Source organism: Chlorocebus sabaeus, chromosome X (assembly GCF_047675955.1).
Source record: "Chlorocebus sabaeus isolate Y175 chromosome X, mChlSab1.0.hap1, whole genome shotgun sequence".
Lineage (NCBI taxonomy): Eukaryota > Metazoa > Chordata > Mammalia > Primates > Cercopithecidae > Chlorocebus > Chlorocebus sabaeus.
This window is the reverse complement of record NC_132933.1, coordinates 55,797,239-55,813,728: the sequence shown is the minus strand read 5'-3', so window position 1 is coordinate 55,813,728 and position 16,490 is coordinate 55,797,239. Positions and strand designations below refer to the sequence as shown.

General features: G+C 38.2%; 1 protein-coding gene across 1 annotated transcript in view; it reads left to right on the top strand.

The window, feature by feature from the left end:
* The window catches only part of DIAPH2 (diaphanous related formin 2), a 904,603-nt gene that overhangs the window by 678,911 nt on the left and 209,202 nt on the right, over nt 1–16,490 (top strand). Inside the window, exon 26 of the mRNA XM_073013533.1 lies at nt 13,653–13,788. Coding sequence (XP_072869634.1) covers nt 13,653–13,788 — 136 coding nt within the window. The remainder of the gene's footprint in view (nt 1–13,652; nt 13,789–16,490) is intronic.

Sequence of the window (16,490 nt, the reverse complement as noted above, 5' to 3'; positions counted from 1 at the left end):
TTTAATAATTTACCTTTGAGATTCTCTTCACCACCATGCTGGTGTGCAGAGATCTGTTTGTCTGTCAAACCTACAGATATGTAGCGCATGTGAAAGCTACATTAATTTTTTATTTGTTTCCTAAGGAGGCTGAACAATAAGCTGGTTTTGCTGAATACAAGAGGGCTACTTCAGTGAACACATACTTGAATTCACTTCAGCTGGCTCCCTCACCTGCAGCACAGCAGTTTCTCCTATGATTCTCCCCTCTGCCAAAAGGGAGTCACCTATGCAAATAAACTCAAGGAACTTTTTGTATAAACCATCCACCTGAACCTGAGAGGGTTTTGTCTGAAACCAAAAGATTACTAGAAAGGCTGTGTAAGGCCGGGCATGATGGCTCAGGCCTGAAATCCCAGCACTTTGGGAGGCCAAGGTGGGTGGATCCAGCCTGATCAACATGGAGAAACCCTGTCTCTACTAAAAAACTACAAAAAATATTAGCTGGGCGTGGTGTCGCGCACCTGTAGTCCCAGCTACTCAGGAGGCTGAGGCAGGAGAATCGCTTGAACCCAGGAGGCAGAGGTTGCAGTGAGCAGAGATTTTGCCACTGTACTCCAGCCTGGGCAACAAGAGCGAAACTCCATCTCAAAACAAAAAAAAAAAAGAAAAGCTGTGTAACACTGTGGATCCTGCAAGTATCTCATTCAAAACAAATGCCTCATTTTCAAAATTAGAACACTTCTTTTCTTTTAACCTTGGAGGCTCTATGTAAACACTAATCTCTACACAAGTGAATTTCCTCAGCGGAATATTGAGCTATGTCAGTGTGACAAATGTCATGGATATCAGACCTCTGAAACGCAAAGCACTGGCATTTTTAAGAAAATAAATGTAGATGTCAGTGAACCATAACCTATAGATGATTAGAAAGACACTTACCATTCGAAAGTGGATAATGTTTTCTTCAAGGCTGCTAAGATTTTCTACAATAAAGAAATATGAGGTGCGTAGGGAACTATGTGTGGAGACGTTCTTGGTAATTTAATGTTTTGAAAACTCCCAGGCTGAAAACTATTATTATGTAAATCAACTAGCTCCAGCTGCTAATTCTTAGAAAATGGAAAGAGTATCTAAAGTTTAACTAGATTTTGACCTTTTGTGTTATGAAGACTACAATAGGGAAGAAAGAAGTAGGAAGTTTGTTAGGGGGTTATTTTTTAAGGTGGTCAGGGAAGGCCTCACTCATAAGGCAGACATTCAAGCAGAGACTTGAGGGAGATACTCTTTTTTTTTTTTTGAGACAGAGTTTCGCTCTTGTTGCCCAGGCTGGAGTGCAGTGGCGCGATCTCGGCTCACCGCAACCTCTGCCTCCCAGGTTCAAGAGATTCTCCTGCCTCAGCCTCTTGTGTAGCTGGGATTACAGGCATAGGCCTCCACGCCCAGCTAATTTTGTATTTTCAGTAGAGATGGTGGTCCGGCTGGTCTCGAACTCCCGACCTCAGGTGATCCTCCCGCCTCAGCCTCCCAAAGTGCTGGGATTACAGGCATGAGCCACCGCGCCCGGCCTGAGGGAGATACTTAAGAGCAGAAGGAACACAAATGTAAAGATGAGGAGCGAGCGAGACCCGTGGGGCTGGAAGAGAATAGCTGAGGAGACATGAGGACAGAAAGAGGTAATAGGAGGTCAGATCACATAAGGCTTTATATGCTATTGGAAGCACCATTTTTTTTCAACTATGAGTCGGAATAGATGGCCTCACTGCCAGAAAAAAAAGAAGGGACAGAGATGAGGACAGGGCTTTAGGGGAAGGTGAAAATTAAAGGGTGGGACAGGGAAGTATAGTCTAGAAAGGATATGGAGGGAATGCAATGCTGTCTATAAGAAGAAATGAACATAGTACCTCAGGAATCAAAGAGGGAAGAAAATTTCTATTTTGTTCGGTTTAGCAGATTACCTATGGTCTGTTATACTTCTGTGATTCATACCATATTTACACAGGTTAATAAGCATGCCTTTGATCCCTGTCTAACTACAGTATCAATACATTTGTCCAGTTTCTGTTACTGAGGCACCTACTTGAGCAAGCTAATCAAGGTTTCAATTACCCCAGTGAGAAAGAAGTTCTACTTCTCTGTTGCAATCATAGTTGATTGGTTGATGAAGTATTTATGAGATCTTTCATAAGAGGAACTTTAAAGGTCACTTGTACCATAATAAGTGGAAATCGCTGGGAAAGAAAAAGTTTAGCAGTATTATAGTGCTGATAAAGTCTTCAGAGGTACGAACTCTCAGAGTCTAGTTACTGCAGCTGAAAATTCTTTGCCCTGAGCATTTGTCATGACTCCTTCAATCCAATATGCCCTTTAAACGCAGTGAAACTATAGAAAAGGAATATCTAATGTTGTTGGGTGTTAATTAAAGAGTAGGCTCCCTTCCTTTCGTTAATGGAAAGCCTTAATTTGTCTTCAGTTGCAGCTGAAAATTCTAAAGAACCATTTCCACCATCTTATGTAGGTTTTTTTCTCTAATGATCAGGTTGTTCAATTCCTTGTTCAGATGCTGAAAAACTCATCTTGGTTCACACTGTATCTTCCTATTTGTAACCGGATGTGATCATTCTCAAATGGGAGTGAAAAAGACCTGTACAACTATATGAGTCCTGATTTACTTTTGATATTCTTTAAGGTTTTTGCCCATCTTTACAATAATAACAAATAAGGACCACAGCCCAAGCTACAAATCAGTTAGAGGTAACATACATTGGGATCTGTGTTTCCTATCACCTCTTTTCTCCTTGGTTCCAGGCCAGTGCCACAAAAGTGTCAATAGTATAGGCCGGGTGTGGTAGCTCACGCCTGTAAATCCCAGCACTTTGGGAGGTTGAGGCGGGTGGATCGCCTGAGGTCAGGAGTTTGAGACCAGCCTGACCAACATGGTGAAACTCCATCTCTACTAAAAATACAAAAATTATCTGGGCGTCGTGGTGGACACCTGTAATCCCAGCTACTCGGGAGGCTGAGGCAGGAGAATTGCTTGAATCTGGGAGGCGGAGGTTGCAGTGAGCCAAGATCGTGCCATAGCACTCCAGCCTGGGCGACAAGAGCGAAGCTCCATCTCAAAAAGAAAAAAGAAAAAAGAAAAAAAAGTGTCAGTAGTACCCAAAACAATTCAAGCACAGAATATGTTAACTGTATGAAGTAGAGGAAAAGAGAAGGAGAACTTTTAAAAAGAAAAAACTTTTTGGTAAAATGATGAAAAGTTATTGCATCTAGGATTGCCTTTGCTGTTTCATTGTCATGTTCAGGACATCTTTGGGACAGGGAAAGGAAACTGCTGCTATAACCCTACCTCGTTCACTGGTCTGGACAACCTGTCCATTGCTACCTATTTTGCCTCCTGTTATGACTGGAATGAAATGAGAACCCCACCAATAAGCAAAAAGTTTCCGCCTTTCGTCCTATCTCCTATTTGAAATCCCTCAGTAATGATGTTCCAGCACAACTAACAGCCTCCTATCAGTAAAGATGGGAAAAATATAAGAAAGCTTAGCAAGGTCTAGGGTAGGGAACCAAGTGTGGGCTAATTCTCCTGGTCCTTCCATAAACTTTGAGGCAGACTAAGTGAATCCCTCATTCTAAGACAAATGTTCCCTAAAGAAATAAAATTAAACTCCTAATTTCCAAAGCAATTGGTCTTATATTGGACTGTGTGCTTTATTTTCTCAGGGAGGTAACAGAACTAGAGATGTTAGAAAACAACAACAACAGTAATTCCCGCCCCCCCCCCCCCCCCCCCCCACCGCCAAATTCACTACCTTTCCCCAGGAACCTTCAAACCTCAGTTTTTGCTACAGTCCTGTAAGGCATGTTGAAACTTGAGTAAAATGATGCATGAATTTATTAGTCAAAACAGCACATTAGTATATGATCTTTATTATTTCTTAGATTTGTCAAATATGATATCCTAACACCAAGAATTTTCCCCCAAAACCTCCTGTTGTTCTTTCTACCTCTATCTTTTTTTCTCTTGGCACAGAAAGACAAGTCCTATTATCTGTTCAAAGTTGGTGGCTTAAAGAGTGTGTGGGTGTTTTGTTTCTTCAAACTTTTACCTGATATTGCAAGATTTTCGTATCAAAAAGAATTCCTCCTTCTCCCCAGTGTGCACGCACGCATGTGGACATGCTGCTGGGTTGGAGGAAATGGAGTACAGACCTTGAAAAGCGTGGGACCTTTGTATTGCCCAAATGTGGAATAATATCACAATATCCACCACCATTTATTGAACATGTTTTATGTGCCAAGCACTGTTATTAATAGCTTTATATGTGATTCCTCATTAAATCGCAAACCAATACTGTGAAGTACAAGTATAATCATGTGTTGCTTAATGAGAGGGATACAGTCTGAAAAATGCATTGTTAGGTGATTTCATTTTTGTATGAACATGATAGAGTGTCCCTACACAAAGCTAGATGCTATGGCCTGCTATACATTTAGACTATACAGTATAGCCTATTGTTCCTTGACTACAAACCTGTGCAGCATGTTACTGTACAGAATACAGTATGTAACACATTGGTAAGTATTTGTGTATCTGAACATCTAAACAGAAGAGGAACAATAAAAATACTATATAAAAAATAAAAACGGTACACCTGTATTAGGGCACTTAGCATGAATGCAGCTTGGAAGATTGGAAGTTGCTCTCATCAGACACAAGCACACACATTAGCCTCGGACTACACAGGGTCAGGATCATCAATATCACTGTCTTCCATCTCCATGTCTTATCCCACTGGAAATCTTCAGGGGCAATAACACACATGGAGCTGTCATCTTGTGTGATAAGAATGCCTTCTTCTGGAGGACCTGAAAGACCTGCCCAAGGCCATTTTACAGTTAACTTGTTATAAGTAGGTGTACACTCTAAATGGTAGAAAGTATAGTATAGCAAATACGTAAACCAGTAACATAGTCATTTACTATCAGTATCAAGTACTGTGTATTGTACATCATTGTATGCACTATACTTTTATAGGACTGGTAATGCAGTAGGTTTGTTTATACCAGCATCACCATAAGTACATGAGTAATGTGTTGGGCTCTGACATTATGATGGCCATGACCTCACTAGGTGAAAGGAATTTATCAGTTCTGTTATAATCTTATGGGACTGCCTTCATGTATGTGGTCCCATCTGTTGTACTAAATGTCATTATGAGATGCATGACTATATTTCACAGATCGGGAAAAGAGGGTTAGTGCAGTTAAGTAAATGGCCCAAGGGCATAAAGCACTATAGTCTCTAGAGGAGCTTGGATTTAAACTAGATCTCCCAACCCCTCAAGGCCATCCTGTGTTCATTAGAAAGTTTGGACTATGGATCCCGACTTAAAATGATCCATATAATGAGGACACTTTCCCATTATTTTTACTCTGGGCATAAAATTACAGGTAAGAAATTTTTTAAAACTCTTATCAAGATGCATAAAATTAGAATTATACTTATCTAGGAAATATGGAAATGGACGTTATTCTGGTCAGGGGTTATTTAATATAAATTTTAAGTGTCTTATTTTTAAAAGAGGTGACTGAAATAAACAATTTAAAAATTCTTCAGTGTCTAGCAAAAAAACCAGAAAAGTTAAAAAAAAAAACTCTAAAAGCACAGTCTGAATTAAAGCTAAGAAAGAATCAGTTGCTCAGAGAGTTCAAGATTAAAAATGTGAAAAATATTTAAAAATTAACTGGGCTTGGCTGGGCACAGTGGCACACACCTACAGTCCCAGCACTTTGGGAGGCCAAGGCGGGAGGATCACTTGAGGTCAGGAGTTTGAGACCAGCCTGGCCAACATGGTGAAACCCCGTCTCTACAAAGAATAAAAAAATTATTCGGGCGTGGTGTCACACGCCTGTAATCCCAGCTACTCGAGAGGCTGGGGCGGGAGAATCGCTTGAACCCAGGAGGCAGAGTTTGCAGTGAGCTGAGATTGGGCCACTGCACTCCAGCCTGGGTGACAGAGTGAGACTCTGTCTCAAAAAAAAAAAAAAAAGTTTAGCTGGGCTTGATGGTTCAAGTCTGTAATCTCAGCACTTTGGGAGGCCAAGGCAGGAGGATCACTTGACTTCAAGACCAGCCTGAGCAACATAGCTAGGCTCCATCTGTAGAAAGGAAGAAAGGAAGGAAAGAAGGAAGGAAAGGAAGGAAAGGAAAGAAAGGAAAGCAAAAAGAAAGAAAAGAAAGAAACTTTGCCAGGCATGGCAGCTCACACCTGTAGTCCCAGCTACTTGAGAGGTTGAAGCAGGAGGATCTCTTGAGCCTAGGAATTCGAGGTTTCAGTAAGCTAAGATTGTACCACTGCATTATAGCCTGGTGACAGAGGGAGACCCTGACTCTAAAACAAAATGTGGAATTTCCCCTATTTTGTTGAGTTTTCATTAAAACTACTATCTCAGTGACTCATATTTAGTGTATAAAAAGATTTTCAATATAATACATACCAGGTTTCTTTATATCATTGCCAAATCATTTTTCTCAGTATCATTTTCAAATCCTTCCAACACCCTTGATGAATGAAGAAATACTCCTCAGTGTGATCACAGTATTCCTCTGGCGCTGGAGTTACCAATTTGTTCACCAGGACATTTCTAATTTACATAATTTTATGGTTATGTGACTCTACTATCATACAACTTCTGATACTGTAATGAACTGAAAGTCTTGCCAACTATATTCACACGGGTAACCAGAATGATCCAAAACTCAAAAGAGAAAATGAATACATTCCTAGTTTTATTTTTCTTTTCATGAGTGCCAAGTTACAGTGATATATATGGAATTGTAAAATTACCTTAGATGCCAATAATATGGTACAGTTGAAAATCATATGCAGTACAGTTATGAGGGTAGATAGTATCAGGTTGGTATATTTCCAGTCATAGATTATGTCCTCATAACTTCCCAAAGAAAGGAGGAAGGGGGTTTGCAAAATAAGTCATTGAAAACAGATGTGGTCATTTGTCTGTCAGTGACTGAATTCTTACTGTTCAAACTTTTAGATGTTTCTGTTATACATGGTAATCACAGCTACTATATAATGAGCATTTCCTCTGTACCAGACTTTGTCTTAAGTGTTTTATATAAGCATTATTTCACTTAATCTGTTTAACAATCCTGTGATTTAAGTAGTATCTCGATTCTGCAGATGTGGAAACTCAAGCTCAAAGACATGAACTAACTTGTTCAAGGTCACACAGTTTTTAGGATAAGTGATGGAGCTTTGATTTGAAACCAGATTTTTCTGACTCCAGGATCCTTACTACTAATTGTTTTATTTCTCTGTCCCTGAAATATGCCTTCAGCTTTCAGTGATCTCGTGGTGCTTGTAAAGTACTTCAGCAGTCAGCTCTGAAATAGGAAGCCAATAGAAGCAATGGTAGTAAGAAATTGTTTGCTGTGATGGTGGTGGTGGTGGTAGTGGTGGTTTATGTTTTCAAATATCAAGGCAAGGTTGGAAGATGCTTGCTTCGTGTAGACCTGACCTGAATGAGGCTGGCATCTGGGCTCCTTGGAATTTTCTGAATCAGTTTCATCCATTTCTTAAAGCTTAATTGAAATAAATGAGAGGTCTTAGCATTTACATGAATTTCTTTTTTTTTTTTTTTTTTTTTTTTTTTTAGCATATGACATTTTTAGTCCATAGGTCTTATTTGGTAATTATGCATAGCAAGGGAAATAAGATTTGTAATTTATTCACATTTTTTTTTTCAGTAAGGCAATAGAGGTTTCAGCAAGAGATTTAAAATTAGGTTGGTGAATATTTTGTAGTAAATCCTAGATACATTTTTCTTTGTATTTTGCTCCTTTTGTACCTTTTACCAACTCTTAACAAATAGGTATGCCAGTAAAACTGAGACTTTTTTCTGTAAACATATTTCTTTTTTTTTTCTTTTTTGGAGTCTCGCTCTGTCGCCCAGGCTGGAGTGCAGTGGCGCGATCTCAGCTCACTGCAAGCTCCGCCTCCCAGGTTCATGCCATTCTCCTGCCTCAGCCTCCTGAGTAATTGGGACTACAGGCACCCGCCACCATGCCCGGCTAATTTTTTTTTTTTTTTTTTTAGTAGAGATGGGGTTTCACCGTGTTAGCCAGGATAGTCTTGATCTCCTGACCTCATGATCCGCCCTCCTCAGCCTCCCAAAGTGCTGGGATTACAGGCGTGAGCCTCTGCACCCGGCTGTAAACATATTTCTTATCTTGTATGAGGTTAGTACCAAAACACTTTTTCAATTAGCATCCTTTTAACAGAACACTGTCCTGTACAATGACAGAATCTAATCAGTTGGCATTTCCAACCTTGAGAAATAATGATTAATGCTTACTTGAGAATGACGTTTAAGTACTCATGAGTTAGTGTTTTAAAATGTTTAGCGAGGCTTGACAAGTACAAAGTAATGTTAATCACAGTCAATTATTTAGGGGATTTTCTTAACCTGACCTTAAATTTGCTCCTACTGCTTTCGTTCTTTTGATTATTTGATTTTTATTTTGTAAGAATTAGGATGATGAGAATATATCCCATCCCTCAAAATAATTTTTTTTCCTCACCAGCTTTTACATTTTTAGAAGGGTTAAACAATGTCTTAAAAACTAAAGATTATTGATATGAAAGTATCTTTAAGATTTCCCTTTCTCTTTTAAAATTATTTCCTAAGGAAAGAGAATTAAACAAGCATGTATTTTCTATCCCTAATTTCCTAAAGCCAGAGCCAAGTAAAAACACCAAGAGGAATATGTTATTCTTTTCAGCATGAGGCCTTTTCATGAAAACAGCACCAGTGACATCAGGACCAGAATCATTTTCTAGTCTGTGTTGCTTGAAAAATATATGCCTTTGTAGATGTTTTCATTTACTGTCAATAATGCCAAACCACAGAAATGATTTTTTAAATTCTGTTTTGGCCTCTTAAAGATTACACATGCCATTATAAATTGTGATTGTTTTGTAGTTAAATGTATTCCTGAAACATTTCAGATATAAACTGATAGACCTATTACTTGTTCTGCTTTATCCTTTACTAGATCTACATTCATGTTGTTTTAGCAGTGCCTGTTGCAAGCCTCCCTCTCATATAAAAATTTAATCTCTTGCCTTATTTTCTTCTATCGCAAATTGTATCAGTTTGATTTTTATATGAACACTTTTTTTAGTTTTAACATATTTTCCAGAAATAATAAATATATGGAGAATGCTACAGAAATAGCATGATTCAAGTTCATGTACAATATAATGCTTATCAATAATCTATATCAACATTTCTATTTTCAAAATGTGGTTTTGATTTGGGCATTTCTTTTTGTAATCATTTCTACTGTCTTTATTAGATGATCTTAGTCTATCAAAGGATGCTTATAAAATATCAACACAGTCTTGGGAATCGGACTGCCAGGTTTATCAAATGAAAATATAGGAGGATTCTCAGTTGAAGCTGAATTTCAGATAACGGATAATTTTTTAGTATCAACATATCCTAAATATTACATGATTTTTTCTATTTAAGTATGTTCCAAATATTATATGAGACATACTTCTACTAATAAAAGTATTCACAGTTTATCTGAAATTTAAATTTAACTGAGAAGCCTGTATTTTATCTGGCAACTCTATTTGGGGGGCATCCTGATAGTGAAAATGAACGTAGAGGCTAATGCCAAACAATCCTAAATGGTTGTGTTACTTAAGAAGCTGTGTAGCTTTGGGTATGTCACTTAGCCTACCTGAACCTAAATTTCATGTATAAAATGGAACAAATAATACCTACTTTGCAGGTTTTCTATAAAGATTACAAAGTATGTATTTAAGACTAGATAATGTTTAAAACACCTGGTACGTAATAGAGTTCCATTAAAGAGTAGCTGTCATTATCAGAACAAAGAAGAAATACAAATGCAAGTAACCAGTGGTTTTTTTCCCTCCATTTAATAAACTTTTACTGAGGATTCCTAATGGCAGCACTTAGCATCTAAACAACCCATTAGATTGATAATCTAATAGTCCACCCAGATCTTGGTGACTGTTTACCAAATCAGAGATTTGACCACTAATAAAATATATACAAGCATTAGCCTTCTTTCTTTCCTCTGCTACTTGCCTCTTTTCATGTTACTTGCCAAACATCATATAGCTTATTAGTATCAGGGCCTGAATATGTGATGCCTTTTCACATTGTTTTTTCCCTTTTGAGTTACAATTTTACTTCCATCCTGTCTTTCTTAGACATCTATTTATTAATGTGATTAATTTTTATCGAGATAATTTACGTACCATAAAATTTACCATTGTAGTGTATGTAATTCAGTGGTTTGGCCGGGTGCAGTGACTCACGCCTGTAATCCCAGCACTTTAGGAGGCCAAGGCGGGCTGATCAGTTGAGGTCAGGAGTTTGAGACCAGCCTAACCAACGTGATGAAACCCCTTCTCTACTAAAAGTACAAAAATTAGCCGGGCGTGGTGGTGCATGCCTGTAATCCCAGCTACTCAGGCGGCTGAGGCAGGAGAATCACTTGAACCCAGGAGGCGGAGGTTACCGTGAGCCGAGATCACACCGTTGCACTTCAGCCTGGGCAACAGAGCGAGGCTCCATCTCAAAAAAAAAAAAAAAGAAAAGAAAAGAAAAGAAAAATCAGTGGTTTTTAGTATGTCATAAGGCTGTGAAACCATCACCACTATCTTAATTCCAGAATACTTCCATCACCTCCCCACCACCACCCACAAAAGAAACTCCATATTCATTATCAGTTTATTCTCATCCACCCTCTCACAACCACTAATCTACTTTCTGTTTCTGTGGATTTGCCTATTCTGGACATTACAAATAAGTGGAATCATACAATATGTGACCTGTATTTGGCTTCTTTCACTTAGCATGATGTTTGTGAAGTTCATACATGTTTTAGCATGTATCAGCATTTCATTATGTTTATGGTTGAATAATATTCAATTGTAAGGATATATATCACATTTTGTTTATCCATCCATTGATGGACATTTGGGTTGTTTCTGCTTTTTGGCTATTAGGAATAATGCTACTATGAACATTCTTGTGCATGTTTTTGTATGAACATCTATTTTCTTTTGGGTATATATCTAGGTGTGGAATTGTTGGATCATATAGTAACTCTATGTTTAGCATTTTAAAGGATTGCCAGACTGTTTTCCAAAATGGCCACCATTTTACATTTACCCCAGCAATGCACAGGAGTTTCAATTTCTTCACATCCTCACTTATTATCTTTTTTTTTATTTTGAAATTATAGCCCTCCTAGTGGCTATGAAGTGGTACCTCACTGTAGTTTTCATTTGCATTTCCCTAGTGATTAACGATGGTGAGCATCTTTTCATGTGATTATTGTATGTATGTTTATCTCCTTTGGAGAAATATCTATTCAAACTCTTTGCCCATTTTAATTGGGTTATTTGTCTTTTTATTGTCAAGTTTTAAGTGCTTCTTATGTATTCTTTTTTTTTTTTTTTTTTTTTTTTTTTTTTGAGATGGAGTCTCGCTCTGTCGCCCAGGCTGGGGTGCAGTGGCACAATCTTGGCACAATCTTGGCTCACTGCAACCTCCGTCTGCCAGGTTCAAACAATTCTCCTGCCTCAGCCTCCCGAGTAGCTGGGACTACAGGCATGTGCCACCATGCCCAGCTATTTTTTTTTTTTTTTTTTAAGTAGAGACGGGGTTTCACTGTACTGGCCAGACTGGTCTCTAACTCCTGACCTCGTGATCTGCCCACCTCAGCCTCCCAAAGTGCTGGGATTACAGGCGTGAGCCACCGCGCCTGGCCCTTCTTATATATTCTTATCAGATACATGATTTGCAAATATTTCCTACCATTCTGGGTTGTCTCTTAATTTCCTTGACAGTGCTTATTGATGGCCAAAAGTTTTTAATTTTGATGAAGCCTTATTTATCTATTTTTTGTTGTTACTTACGCTTTTGATGTTACATCCACATTTTCTTTTCTTCCTTGTACAATAAAACAAACACTAAACCAGTGTTCCCTTCCAGCCTTGTAATTACATAAATGTGTGACCTTAGCCAAGTACTTAAACTCATTCAGAATTCAGTTTCCACATCTGTAAAAGGAAGCTTGGTTTAACAGAGTGGATGCTAATTTTTTGTGAAAAAATTATTTTTATAAAATCCCTTACATGAGTAGTTCTCAGCCTGGGGCAAGTTTTTCCTCCATGTAACATTTGGCAATTTCTGGAAACATTTCTGGTTATCACAACTGGAGTGGGATCATACTGGCATCTGGCAGGTAGAGGCCAGGGATGCTGCTAAACATCCCACAATGCACAGGACAGCTCCTACCAAAGAATTATCTAGCCTGAAGTGACAGTAGTGCTGAGGTTGAGAAAGCCTGCTTTAAAATTATGATTCTAGTATGCCAGTTTATTTTTAAGTGGTAGTCTTTGAGTTCGTCTGCAATAGCCAGGTGCCTTTGTGCTCCTAGCCTATTGCTATGGAGTCTAAGAGCACAAAAACAATGACGGGAGAAAGGGGAGGTACCAGTGAAGGTAAAATAATTTAGATTTTTTAGGAAGAAATCAATTCTTGCACGTCAGGAGAATTTTGAAAGTGTTTTTAAGGCTATTTTAAACTACTGTGTCTTTTAACATAAAGAAAAAAATTATTTCCATGTAAACCCCTCCAGGCAAAGCCTTGTAGATGTATTCTTGTTATTGAGTCTTTTTCTTTAGGGTTTCTGGAACAAAATAGTTTTTGTGAAATAGTTTGTACATGCTATGAAGTATTTTTAATCAATCATAAAAGAAACAGAGCAACTTGATGGAAGGAACTTGTAGTTGATATGTCTCTGCATTCGTGATTTATCTGAACTCAAAGGAAGTTGATATTCCAGCTGATCACATTAATTCAGCTTTCTCTAATACCATTTGCTGGAATGTACTCATTCGCCTATGTTCCACAAATAATCTATCCAAAATCAAACAGATGATAGCTTGAAATATGTTTCAGCATTTCTAAATATTTTGGCATGTAAAAAGCTGTCATATTTGAAGGTATTTCTTTTCTGTGATAATACTGCTGTTTCATGCCCTGCATGATTAGATGTAATCATTATCACCAGCACCAGGACCACCACCATCATCATCATAGACTAAAATTCCTTGATTGTAATATATCAGGATCTATTCTAAGCACTTTATGTTCGTATCATTTTTCCTCACAAAAATCCTATAAGGTAGTTTTTTTATTAATCTCAATTTTGCAGATAACAGCAAAGTATCCAATAAAGGGGATAAAATACTTGCTGAGTCATATTTCCTTACTATGTCTTCTCATGTGTCAAACTAGTTCATATTTTAACAACAGATAAAGCGTATTTATTGTTAAATCTGTAACATTGATGTCCTTAATTTTCTGGCACCCTAGGTAATGGCAATTGAAGACTGAGTTATTTCTAAATCTTTTTTCAAGAACAGACATTTTACAATTAATTGTCTCTCTCAAAAGTATATGTATGCACCTTCCAGCTGCTGTAATACCTTCCCATCTCTGCATATTTATACAAATTTAAAACTGTAAAACTTCTCCATTATATAAGTAATGGAAAGGTTTTTGTTTAACTTTGTTTATATGTATAGGAAGCAGTGAGAGAAAACAATAAGAGAAGAGAAATGGAAGAGAAGACCAGGAGGGCAAAACTTGCGAAAGAGAAAGCTGAACAAGAAAAGTTAGAACGCCAGAAGAAAAAGAAACAACTCATTGACATAAACAAAGGTATGAAAATATTTCCAATTTTTATAAAAATGCAAAAAGTACAAAATAATTGCAGTTATTTATTTTTGGATTATGACATACATTGTCATAGAAAATTCACAATAGTATTAGTTACTTGTGCCAAATTTCTCTCATGATGCTGTCTGTATTTCATATATCCCTACACTGAGCATTCAGGATTTTTAATAACCAACGCAAGATGTTATTTTGTTGAGATAGTGTTTTTCTCCCTACTTTTCTTACCATAGTATATTATATTCTGGATGAGGCAGTGGGGAGGGAAGAAGAGGGTGAGATGAAATGTGAAGAAATGGTATGGGGAGATAAGCCTTAGCTTTTAACTTCATTTTGTTGGCACATGTCTGTTGACAGTGCAGTAACAGTTAACAGTCTTTCTTGGAGGCTTGAACATTTTAAGTCCTAAGAGATATTGACAGCACTATTACAAGTTGAATAAAATAGGGAAAGGCATCTCGCACAGCTATGAACCTAAGCACAAGATGCTGGTATGTCTATATAGTTTAAAGTTAGTTGTTTGAGGCCAGGCACAGTGGCTCATGCATGTAATCCCGGCACTTTGGGAGGCCGAGGCGGGAGGTTCACTTGAGGTCATGAGTTCAAGACCAGTCTGGCCAACAGGGTGAAACCCCATCTCTACAAAAAATACAAAAATCAGTCAGGCATGGTGGCAGGCACCTGTAATCCCAACTGCCCAGGAGGCTGAGGTGAGAGGATTGTTTGAAACTGGGGGGCGGAGGCTACAGTGAGCCAAGATCGTGCCATTGTACTCCAGCCTGGGCGACAGAGCAAGACTCTATCTCAAATAAATAAATAAATAAATAAATAAATAAATAAATAAATAAAGTTAGTTGTTTTATTGGTTGGCAAGAGTGACTGTATATTGTTGGTGAGTTGTTTGGTTTGGTTGGTTTACTTTCTAAAGAAGAGAGGGCAAAAAAAGAAAGTGATTGGTATCAGGTATCTGCACACTGAAAATTTAAGAATAAAAAAGCATGCATAGATAGCCTTTGTCACCTGAGGTTTAGAGAACTTACAAACAAAACAAAACAAAATCTGAACAAGATACAAGGTAATATGATTAATATGGACCATGTATTACTGAAGATAACAATAGTAAAAATTGCAAGCACTCTATAATATTGACCATATGCCAAGCATGGTTGTAAGACTTTTACGTATTTATTTATTTATTTATTTTGAGTCGGAGTCTAGCTCTGTCGCCCAGGCAGGAGTGCAGTGGCACGATCTCGGCTCACTGCAATCTCTGCCTCCTGGGTTCAAGTGATTCTCCTGCCTCAGCCTCCCAAGTAGCTGGGATTACAGGCACCTGCCACTACACCCAGCTAATTTCTGTATTTTTGGTAGAGACGGGGTTTCACTGTGTTGGCCAGACTGGTGTTGAACTCCTGACCTCGTGATCCACCTGCCTCGGCCTCCCAAAGTGCCGGGATTACAAGCATGAGCCACTGCGCCCAGCACTTTTACATATTTTAAGTCAATCCTCACGACATCTCTATGAGGTAGGTATTATTATCATCTCATTTTACAGATAGAAAACTGAGGCTAATAGAAATTAAGGAACTTGGCCAAGGTCACACAAATAGGAAGTACTAGCACCAAGATTAGAATCCAAGTTGTCTCACTATAGAATCTTTCCATTTACTGATGCCACTGTCAGGAGAAAATGATAACAACAACAACTAACATATAGCACTTGCTACTCACCAAGAACTATTCTAGGAATTTTGCATTTAGAAGCCAATTTAATCCTCATAGAACCCTATTAGGAAAGTACTACTATCTCATTTTAAAATGACAAAACGGGGGCACAGAGAAGTTAAGTAACTTGCCCAAGGTCACACAGATAGAGGTAGAATTAAGATTTGAACCCAGGCAGTGTGTAACCAGAGTTAATTATGTGTTTTTAAGTATAATTATTAATTATAACAATCATTATCAAGTATTTTGCAGTAATGTCTCTTAATGTCTAATCTTCTAAGGTAATGTCCATACCGTTAAGTTTAGTCTTCGTACTTTTAAAATATATAAACATTTTCAGGAATTGACTATAGTTTGTATCTTCCACCCAGGAAACAAATATAACATTTTAACAGAAGAAAAACAGTAATATTATGTAAAAAGCTGTGTTAAAATAGAATAATATCAACATAATTTAGCAAACAAACTTTGTAATTAGAATCAGGAAAACTGGTCATGACTGTAGTCACTCTATTAGGAGGTAAGCACTAGAGTACAGCATGGCAATATGTATTTACAGGAAGTTATCATTGAGAAAGTGAAGAATTCAGTAGAAAAGTTCTGAAGGTGGCTGGGCACAGTGGCTCACGCCTGTAGTCCCAGCACTTTGGGAGGCTGAGGTGGGCGGATCACGAGGTCAGGAGTTCGAGACCAGCCTGGCTAATATGGTGAAACCCCGTCTCTACTAAAAATACAAAAATTAGCCAGGCATGGTGGTACGCACCTGTAGTCCCAGCTACTCGGGAGGCTGAGGCAGAAGAATCACTTGAACCTGGGAGGCAGAGGTTGCAGTATCATAGTGCTGCACTCCAGTCTGGGTGACAGAGCAAGACTCTGTCTCAAAAAAAAAAAAGTTCTGAAAGTTAGCTCCTTTATGTGCAGGGAGGAGTAGCTGGGGAAGAAACTGGAAGAGATAGTAGGGG